Below are 10,376 nucleotides of genomic sequence, written 5' to 3'. Positions count from 1 at the left end.
ATATTGTTCAGGTGTGCATTGTGCAAACCTCAGAGGTGTTGTTTAGGTGCGCACAGTGCAAACCTCAGAGGCGTTGTTCAGGTGCGCACTGTGCAAACCTCAGAGGTATTGTTCAGGTGTGCACTGTGCAAACCTCAGAGGCGTTGTTCACACCAGTATAGGACAGCCGTGATGCCAACAGTGGATTTGATTGTGTGGTTTAAAAATCATGGACTCTGATACCATCTTGCCAGGGCTTGAATCCTAGCTCCACTAATTTCTAACTGCTATCATAAATAAGTTACTTAACCTTCAAGTGCTTACATCTGATCATCCATACAATGAGCTAATGACGATGCTGACCAGGTTTTTGTGAAGTTTAAGTGAGTTATTATCTGCAAAAGATTTAATAGTACCCGGCACAGAGGAATGTTATATACCATCATCATCCTCATTATAATCATCACCATCATTATAAGCATTGTCTGTTTTAAAGTGACGAATATTTATCACATGATTTCATGAAAGGTAATATTACAATGGCGGGGACTCATTTCAAAAATATTTTTGTATTTATTTTATAGGGTGTTAGGAAAACCTCATTGCTAGCATACCAAACTCATGCTGTCAGGGACACAATTCCATTACAGAAGTACAAACAGTGAGTTAATTTTGAGAGAACAATGAAGTGAACTGAGAATAAGTGGTAGGTGGATAGAGCAGAGATAAGCTCACTGTGTTATTTCATTAATCTTATCACAAACCCTTGAGAAGCTGTTGCTGTGCTAACTCACAGATGAGCAAATTGAGGCTCAAGCGATGAGATTCTCCCTATCACATAGAACCTGCATCTGGGTCTTTCCAGTGCCAGGGCCCCCTCTTGTCACCCCAGTGCTATCGGCATTTTGCTAAATTGTGTTTGGGGGCTTAAATACCCAGGCTTCCTCTCTCCTAGCTGATGGCTTCGATTTCAGGCAAGGTCATGAAATAAGGGGTGAGGGAAAACAATACACATGAAATGATTACCCGTCATAACCGAAATCCTGGGCACTTTACAAACACATTACCTTTAGTATTTCTCAACAAAATTCCTGTGTGCAGGTGAAGAGTCTCATTGTGGACTTTCTACATAGCATCCCCTCTATTTTGTTCCATGCACAACCTGCGCTTCTGGGCCTAAGCCCAACAGTACATGAAACAACAGCTCAGTAACTGGTAACGAGAGAGGAAGCTACGGCTCACAGTCACATATCTAGTCAGTGTCTGAGCTGAGAATGTACCACCTGACCAAGAGGTACCAGGGACCCTGTTCTGTTAAGGGGAAGCCCCATCTTTCATGCTCCTTCTTCCTGCTTCCTCCCAATTTTCTTCCCATCCACCATACATTCTTCCTTCCTTCCAGCATGTCACTATGGAATGCCTCATCCATGCCAGACTTGGCGCCGAGTACTGGGTATTCACAGATGAACAAACCACTTAAGCCCCTCATAGTTTAGGGGAGGATGGACAATTTACAAGTAAATAAACATCCGAACAAGACTAATGACTGCTGGATGACATAGGAACCAGCAAGCTCTGCTAGAGGTGTTAGGAGTAGCCAAGCACAGACCCTGGTGCACAGATCGAACTGAGAGTGTGTGGGCCAAGCTCCGAAGGGAGCGGAGGGCAAAGGTTGCATGGAGAATGAGCTATCCAGGGACACTTACCTAGGAAGAAACTCTGAAAGAGGGTTGTGTGAGCCAAGAAAACGACAGAGCCACCTGACTTCTCAAGAGAACACTTGTTCCAATCACTCACCTTCCTATTGGTACATTTGTTGGGGTGACTGAGACCTGAGTTCACTGTAGGGTCAAGACTCTGAGATAAATACAGACTTCCCCGTTTCTTTTCATAGCTGCTGGCTGAAAACAGAAATGGGGTTCACCTGGAGTTTCCTGGGGCCAGTTTGCACAATCATCGTGGTAAGCAAACTGCTTGGTGTTCTAGAGGGATCAGCAATGTGTCATAAGGGATCAGGAAGTGCCAGTGAAGAAGTAAAGCTGAGGTCACTTCTTCCTTTTCTTTCCTCTGATCCTCGATTCTTGAGATTTCCAGGTGAGGATGTCCACCTTCGTGGACTTGTAGTTTTGTCAAGCCAACTTGCAAACCCCCCCTGGAGGCATCACAACTTAACCCTCATTGCATTTCAGTATGGATGGGTATATCAGTCTCTTCTGAGTGTAGATGCTAGATGAAAGAACAGGGTAGAAGAAAGTAAGCACATTTGATGGGGGAAGAGGAAGAAGCAAGGTGAGAGTGTCACAGGGTAGCCCAGAGTGAACTGGGCCGCCTGTCTGTAGGGCCTCACCCGTGTGCTCACAATTCGGTTATACTGCAGGTACACACAAAAGGGTCAATAACGGGTTTATTTACAAAAGTGGAAAGGAATAGGAAACAACCCAAGGAAAGAGAGCGGGATACAAAGTAATTGGAATACCTTACGGCTAGGCTGACCACACAGAGTCACGCAGTTAGGAGAGCTTCTTCCCAAGAGAGAGAGCGCGAGATACAATCGCACCCTATTTATCTCCCCAAGATGTCCCAGAATTCCTTCCTGCTAGCTCTGCCCAGGGGTCCTTGCAGTTCTCTCCCTGGTGCTGCTGGGAGTTGTAGTTTCCAATCACGGGAGCAGGGTGTAGGGTCTAGAAAGCTGGAGTAGGGGGTGGCGTCCATAAGACTCTGCAGAGTTCCTTTAGGACATCCTTCCCCTTAACAAGAGAAGGAGAGGAAAGAATGGGGAAAAGGGAAGCTAGGAGAGAACTTGTAACTGCTGAAGTATAACTGACAAATTGCAATTGTATGTATTCAAGACGTAGGAGTTGCTGTTTTGATGGATGTGTATGCTGCACAACAGATGTCACCAGCATCATAGTTTAGTGCTCTCCCACATGCCAAGTTTGCCCTCTAGACTCCACTCACGAGGTGGTTGGGATTCAATTGTGAGTGTTAGATGTTCGGCATGCTGCCTGGCATTGGCCAGTGCTCAATAGATATTAGGTGTGAATAATGGGAAAATAATGCAATGCTTTTCCTGTCCATTCTCGAATATTCAAGAACACGTCGTCCTTCTGGAAAAGAAATGTTGAATTTCATACCCCTAGAGCAGTGGTTCTGAACTGGGACAATTTTTCCAAGAAAGATGTATTTTTGGTTATTACAAGTGGGGAGAGGGATACTAGCATCTAACAGGGGAGAAGCCAGGGAAACTGGCAAACACCATACAATGCACAAGACAGCCCTCCCCCACTACCCACCCATTGGGAATGCCTCGGTTCCATGTACCAAGCTGAGAAACTCTGCCCGAAGAGAGCTTTGCTTTAGAAATGAATAACTGCTCCCTCCCCCGCACCCCCAAATGAATAAACCTGCCACTAAAGGTCACAGTGTGTGTCCTAAGTCATGGTCTTGGTTAGAACTTTCTGGAGGCATCCAGTGGAAATTAATGAAGATCACCTAAAAGAAAGTAAGCAAAGCCTATGTATTTGGAGATTGCTGGAGTTAGGGAGTCAGACTCCTTTCACCTGCCTCTGTCAGAGACTCAAAATCAGGTGGTGCATTTGTGGCAACAGGGATGGCCCAGAGGGGATGGCACTCAGGGAAATAAGCAGAAAGACACTGGATGGCATCACATATACTGAGAAAAACCAAACAAAGGGTCAGATAAAACCAAGCTAGTAACAGACCCTAGAAACCTGACTGTTGCACTGAGGTTACAAGACGGGGAGATCAGGGTGGGGAGGGGCCCAATGGACCGTGGTGGAGAGTGTGGTGGGGTAACACATCTGAAGGATGTGACCCTGAACCTCCACCTCATACACAGTGCTGAAAACCAGGGTCACCTCAATTAAAAACAAGGCACGGAAGACAAGCAAAACCAGACAGAGTGGGAAAGATTTATAAAGAAAGACAGGGAACGTTTAGATGTGCATAGCTTGGATGTTGTTGGCCCGGGAAGTCTGTATGTGGGTGAGAAAATCTGTGCTGGGTGCTGGGCACATCTTTTGGTGCTAAGTTGCAAATGGGATCCAGAAATCAGGGAGACAGTCAGTTATCAGTTGAAACCTGGTCCGTGCAGGCTGGTTGCTGCAGGGGTTACTGGTGGCTTTTTGGAGAGAGGGGGAGCTGTTTTTATGGATGGTCTGGTCTGGTCTGTGTCCGATCTCTCCATCCCTTTTGCCTGACTTCATAGGTCAATTCCTTCCTCTTAACGTGGACCTTGTGGATCCTGAGGCAGAAACTATCCAGCGTCAATGCCGAAGTCTCCACGCTCAAAGACACCAGGTGTGGTCCCCTCTTCCTTTCCTCTCCTTTTCCTTCTTCCTGCGTTGTCCATGTGGGACCTTTCATGTGCCTCAGCCTGGATCCAAGAGCTGGCAGTGCGGTGTCTACATGGAAGCTCAAACCCAGCTCTGCCACTTGCAAGCTATGTGGTAAAGGCAAATTCTCTGAGACACAGTTTTCTCTCTGTGGACAAATTACTCTGAGGCACAGTTTTCTCTCTGTGGACAAATTACTCTGAGGCACAGTTTTCTCTCTGTGGTCTAGGGCTATTTGATGTGGCTTATGAAGCACTTAGCACATTTTCTAGGGGGAGGGAGTGCTTCATGTTGCAGCTGTTAATACTTTTCTAAGTCTTCTCTGGTGCATAGCAACCAGCTCATCTTTTCAATTTTATCTCTATAATTCTTTTTTCTCTTAATTACATGAATAATTTCCTGTTAATTAGAAATTCATCAACAATGCCTTTTTATAGCATTTCTTTGTAGGAACACAATGCTGCTTATTTCAATTTTTCCTTATTTATAGACATGAAGCTGTTTCTAGTTTATACTATTTATACTATTATAAACAATATTGTTTTGAATACTTTTGTAGGTAAACCTTGTGCATCTTTAATTACTTAATCACACTGGAATGAAATTCCCTTGGTCAGGTGGGATTGTAAATCCCTTAGGTAGGATTGTAACACTTTTAATATAGGTTACAAGTTGGGGTTTCCGAAAGTTGTTTCTAAGAGTGCTTTGCCAACCACTGCAATTTGTCATTCCATTGCATTGTTTTGCTGATTTAATAGGTGAAATATATGATTTATTTTAGTTTCATATATATTATTTCATCTTACAGGCATGGGACTTTTCATATTCTTGTAGACCATTTTGTGTCTTGATTTCATCATTCATCACTTCGGAACCTATTGACACCAGACATTGTCTGAGTTTTATTGTTAGTGACTTGATAATATTTTGCTTGTTTTCACAGTTGTAGCTAATTACCCAATCAAAAAATCATTTTTTAAAAAATTATTCTGAAAGTTAATGCAAAAAGTTAAAGTTATGTCAGCACATGCAATGATAAAAAATATTAGGCAATGCAAAAGGAATACATGACAAGTGATGGCCTCTCTCTTCTAAACCCTTCCAGACACCCTGATCTCCCCGACTTTAAGCAGCCATTACCACTCAAATGGAACTTCCTTCTGGAAGATTTCACACCTACATCCACCTTCTTTATGTAAATGATAGGACACTATCATATCATCCTGCACTTCTTTCTGCATCGTGTAGCATATTTCATCATCTTACTGAAGATGAGAAGCAATTCACAGAAATGCTTATTTTGTGCCGCTGTTCTAAGCACCGTATTAGTCTGGCCGTCTCCTTATTCAGATTAGATAGTAAGGACAGACTTACATTGCAGATCTCAATGGTTACCCTACATCATGGCGAGGAAGCTGGGGCCTGTGCGGTTCAGTGAGTTCTGAGGGCACAGGCCAGTGGATGGGCCAGCGGGAAGTCTGACCCAGACCCCGTGTCTGCGGCCCCACTGTGCGTTGTCCCTCTCATCTCATTCTCAAAAACACTATTATAATCTCATGCCTTTGTGCCATGTGTCTGTAGGTCAGTTCTTTCGGGGCCTCTAGGTCCAGCGTCCCCGCACCTACACCTGGAAACCCCACCCCATGTGGATTCCCACCCCAGGGTCAGCCTCATTGCTTCTGAGAGCACAGCCCATGGCGGCAACAGCCCCTCCCAGAATCTTAGCCTCTGCAAACCTTCTCTCCCAGGTTACTGACGGTCAAAGCCTTTGCCCAGCTTTTCATTCTGGGGTGCTCCTGGGTGCTGGGGATTTTCCAGATTGGACCACTCGCCAGTGCCATGGCATATCTGTTCACCATCATCAACAGCCTGCAGGGGACCTTCATCTTCCTCATTCACTGTCTACTCAGCCGCCAGGTGTGTAGCCGCTCTCCTCCCCAGCCCGACTCCCCATCTTTCCAGGGGGTGATGCCTATGTGGGGCCCAGTTCCTTGCACCCAGGAGTGATTCCTCTCCACATGGTATGTCTTCACCTCCAGGTACGGGAAGAATACAAGAGATGGTTTACCGGGGTGACCAAACGCAGCTCCCAGTCCCAGACCTCGGGGATCTTACTGTCGTCCGCCCCCTCTACTTCCAAAACGGTGAGCTTTATGCAGGTCCTGGCCAGGTGGAAAGCCTGTGACATAGCAATACCAAGCACCACCGTGTGTTGCATATCCACTGTGTATTCACTGTGTGTATTCACTGTGTGTATTCACTGTACTAGCTCATTTGACAAGGTGTGGGGTTTAGGAGTGAAGACTCAGAACATGCTTCCTTGGTTTAAACTCCAGCTCCATCTCTTGGTAGCTGTGAGACCTAAAAACATAAAACTGTAACTCCTATTGATATAAAATGAGCCATGTTAAGAGTTTTTTTCTACTCATTAATCACTGGGTACATGTAATGGTCAAGAGAATGCAAAGAACAGACATATATGTGTGTATTCTATATTATGTGCAGATACAATGTGATGTCTGGGTTGCATCCACCATATATTATACAATGTGTATCCTGTACCTACTTGTTATATAATGTGTATGTATCAAAAGAGAATACAAAGAACAGGCACATATGTATTCCATCTCTTGTATAGGTACAACGCATGATGCATTGTATCCCTCGTATACATTATGTAATATATACACCATGCATACAGTATATCATATCATATGTCTATGTGTGGTCATGCAATGTATATTTGGTCTTTGCATCCTCTTCTGAGCCAGTTGTAACTCTGCCTGTTTCTCTCATTGAGAAATGGGATGTATTATAAAATTATAAGTATAAATATACATATGATGGTATATTATAGAACTCCACTATATAACATATATTGCATACAAAATTTCACAACTTTGGGTATATTTGCCTTTCTTGCTTCTGGAATGGGAGCTATCAGTGATGAAGAGGTTAAGGGTGCTCTCAGTTTACCCTCAGCATCTGCCACACTAGAGCTAATCCAGGCTAACATTTTAGTGTTTTTATTCTTCTAGTTTTTGTTGCCAAGTTGGTCTCCCTCTTTTTACATAAGGCTCGTGACATAGATAGACATCAGACTTGCATTGGTACCAATCCTGACTCTGATTCTGTGGAAATGTTCTTTTCTCTCTCACACAGAGTTAAAATCCTTTCTTGCTTTCAAATACTTGATGGAGCAACCTTTGAAGAAGAGCAGTGCCTGCAGGAGTCTGCTCAGAAATGGTATTTGTGGCTCACAAGGAGGTGCAGAGTCCCTGGAGGCCCCTGGGCTTCCAGCATCGATGGGTCTTCTGAAGGCTTCCCATGATGCTTTCTTGCACTGACAGGGTTTCTGCTCCAGCCTGCACTTCACCTTCCCTGTTCTGCGACTCTTTGAATTCCAGAGTTCTGGGGACAGAAATAATGGCATGACCAAAAACACCTGGTTACCTTTTTGTTTTTTGCTTCTAAATCCATTGAGAGCCCATTGGGGCACTCCAGCACCTTCTAGGAGCTGGCCACCAAGAACAGCCCTCAGTAAATGACCGCCAGCTATCTGGCCAGCTGAACCTTCGACAAGGATGCCTTCTGCTTTTAAATAAATGGCCTGTAGAATTGTAGAGAGCACCCAGGGGAGAAATAAAGCACACATGCTCAAAATGATAAAATGATTTCTGTTGGTAATAGGAGCAGTTGAGGGAATAGACTCCACCTTCTATGGAGGGTGAAAGCTCTTGGTGTTAACACTCTTCAAAAGTATTTTGATTTTCTAAGTCTTATAGGGAACTAACATCGCCCTTCCTGCTCAGAATTTTTGTGGCTAGAATTCCCACTGCTTACAAAAAGTTATCACCATCCTGCTTTGTTTGCAGGTACAGCAATTTCATTGTTTAAGGCATAGAGCTTCGACTGCGGTTCTATGAAGCATTATTTGAAGCCATTGCTAATTAATTCTGCAACCAACAATTTATCAACATTTTGCATTGAATTGCAGCAATGTGGAATATGGAAAGCGTAGGAATTAGGTCTTCATTTTCTCTTAGCTATCAGGATCTGTAAATTCTATACTGCTTGAATAAAGTTCTTTTGGACTGAAAACTTGTACATGGCTATATCTGTCTCTACAATAGTGTTACATGTTGGGTCAAAATACAGTCACCTTAGAAGCAACGTTGTAGTTCTAAGGTAAGAGGAGAAAGCTGTGACCTTCCCAAGGACTCAGGAGTTTTCTTATTATACAGTTTTCTTATTGTAAACACATGAGCATAAACACTTTATACTGGTTGGTCTCATCTGTGTGTGTCCACTAGGGGGAGAAGAGAGACTCAGAATAAAACTGTGAGGTTCTCAAATCCCACAAATAGAAAATGAAATCACTTTGCCTTTTTAAAGTTCAAATAACTTATAGCATTCAAAAAAGATTCGTTCACTTAAGAAATGTACATTGACGATCTACAATGTGCTGCCACTTCCCCATCACCAGGACAGTTGAAAAGGATTGAAAAATAGAGAAGTAAGGCTGTTAGAATTTAACAAAATTTTAAATTTAAATGTGTTTATCCACAGCAATTGCAAAATTTATTGCAATTTTATCTTCTTGGCTTTAATGGAAGCAAAATCATCAATGCTATTTTCACAATCAAGTTCTAGAAAATGTGATTATTAAAAATATATTTTAAAATCTGTGTAGGGGTGAAGCCTTTTGCTCAGGCTCTGCTATGACCCAACTTTGACCCAGGATAACATGGATCTCACACTTGAGTATTTTGTTTTTCATAGTTTTTCTTGATTTTAAAAATATTTCATTTATATAGAATATACAAAAAAAAGGATTTGGGTGTTCACTTCCTCTTAGCTCTGTATTATTTGAATAAAGTTCTTGACTACTTAGGTTATTTTTGGTGTTCCTTAAATTTGTGCTTAAGATGAAGCTTCTTTCCCCACGCCCTAGACCTGGACCTTCGTTTTTCTCAAGGTAGATTTATATTTAGCTTTTCAGTAAAGAGGACTATGTTCTCCCTTATTTTAAAACACTGATTATCTGGAAAGATACTTCTCCAAAGAAGATGTGTAGATGGCCAAGTTACATCGTATTATAAACCAATGGAACATCAATAAAAATAAAAAAAAAACCCTTTCAAAAACACAATACTTTATGGAATATGTATCACAGTATATCTAACCGGAGTTTGTATCATTTCCAACATTTCAGAATCATAAACAATGCTGTAATGAGCATCTTCGAGCTAAACTTTAAAGTGTTGTAGAAGTGCTTTAAAAATCAACTAAAATGAGAGGAAACTTTTGTCTTACTTAAAGTTTGATTGTAGGAAAATGTTTATAACTGCACAAAAGTTGAGTAATTTCCCTAGATGATCAAAAGAAAGCCAGTAGAAATACAGTAATTTGAAGTCCACAGAAGTTTTCTGTGTGGACAAGAGATCTCTGGCATCAATATTAAGTCATCTGATTGCCTCCCTCCCTTATCTTTTATGTTCCATGTGCCTCAAATGATCAGTTTAAAAAATTTGTAATACTCAGCCTGTTGATCTACAATGAGATAATCATGTGTTGTGCCCCCGAGTATCCTATGAATTTCTTGTCAGATTTATCTTGGTTTTACTGTAACCCAGCAGAAGATTGGCCTCACTGACGGAATGAATAGTGTTTGTTGAATGAATGTATCAACAGAAGAGAGCGTGCTAATCTACCATGCGGTACAGGACCCTGTTCTGCTATTCTGTCCCTGAGATCCCCTCTTGTTTTTATAAATAATGCCATGCCCTTGAAGACCTCACACAAACAGCCTTTAATAAAGTCTTTAATACTAAAACCATTGCTAATACTACATTTCTGTGATGACAAAAGATAGGTTAGTTTCTTAAAAGCAGAACCTGCAACAAGGATTTACATGCCCATGGTTTACTGAGGGAATATTCTGAGAAAGGAGAAATTGAGGGACACGGCTGGGGCAGAAGAGGAAGCTGGACAAGATCACACTCTCAGGTGGAACTTAGTTCCAACTTGCTTGCATGGTGT

At 42.4% G+C, this 10,376-nt stretch overlaps 1 protein-coding gene across 1 annotated transcript in view; it reads left to right on the top strand.

Moving 5' to 3' along the window:
• ADGRE1 (adhesion G protein-coupled receptor E1) overlaps nucleotides 1-6,692 on the top strand; it is a 26,802-nt gene extending 20,110 nt beyond the window's left edge. Inside the window, 5 exon segments of the mRNA XM_004688854.1 lie at nucleotides 1,874-1,940; nucleotides 4,208-4,299; nucleotides 6,083-6,251; nucleotides 6,374-6,478; nucleotides 6,687-6,692. Of these exon segments, the coding sequence (XP_004688911.1) occupies nucleotides 1,874-1,940; nucleotides 4,208-4,299; nucleotides 6,083-6,251; nucleotides 6,374-6,478; nucleotides 6,687-6,692 (439 nt within the window).
• Nucleotides 6,693-10,376: the final 3,684 nt, after the last annotated feature.

Source organism: Condylura cristata, unplaced genomic scaffold (assembly GCF_000260355.1).
Source record: "Condylura cristata isolate star-nosed mole 26May11 unplaced genomic scaffold, ConCri1.0 scaffold00025, whole genome shotgun sequence".
NCBI classification, from domain to species: Eukaryota; Metazoa; Chordata; class Mammalia; order Eulipotyphla; family Talpidae; genus Condylura; species Condylura cristata.
Note: the sequence above shows the minus strand (reverse complement) of the source record. Positions and strands in the feature narration are given on the sequence as shown.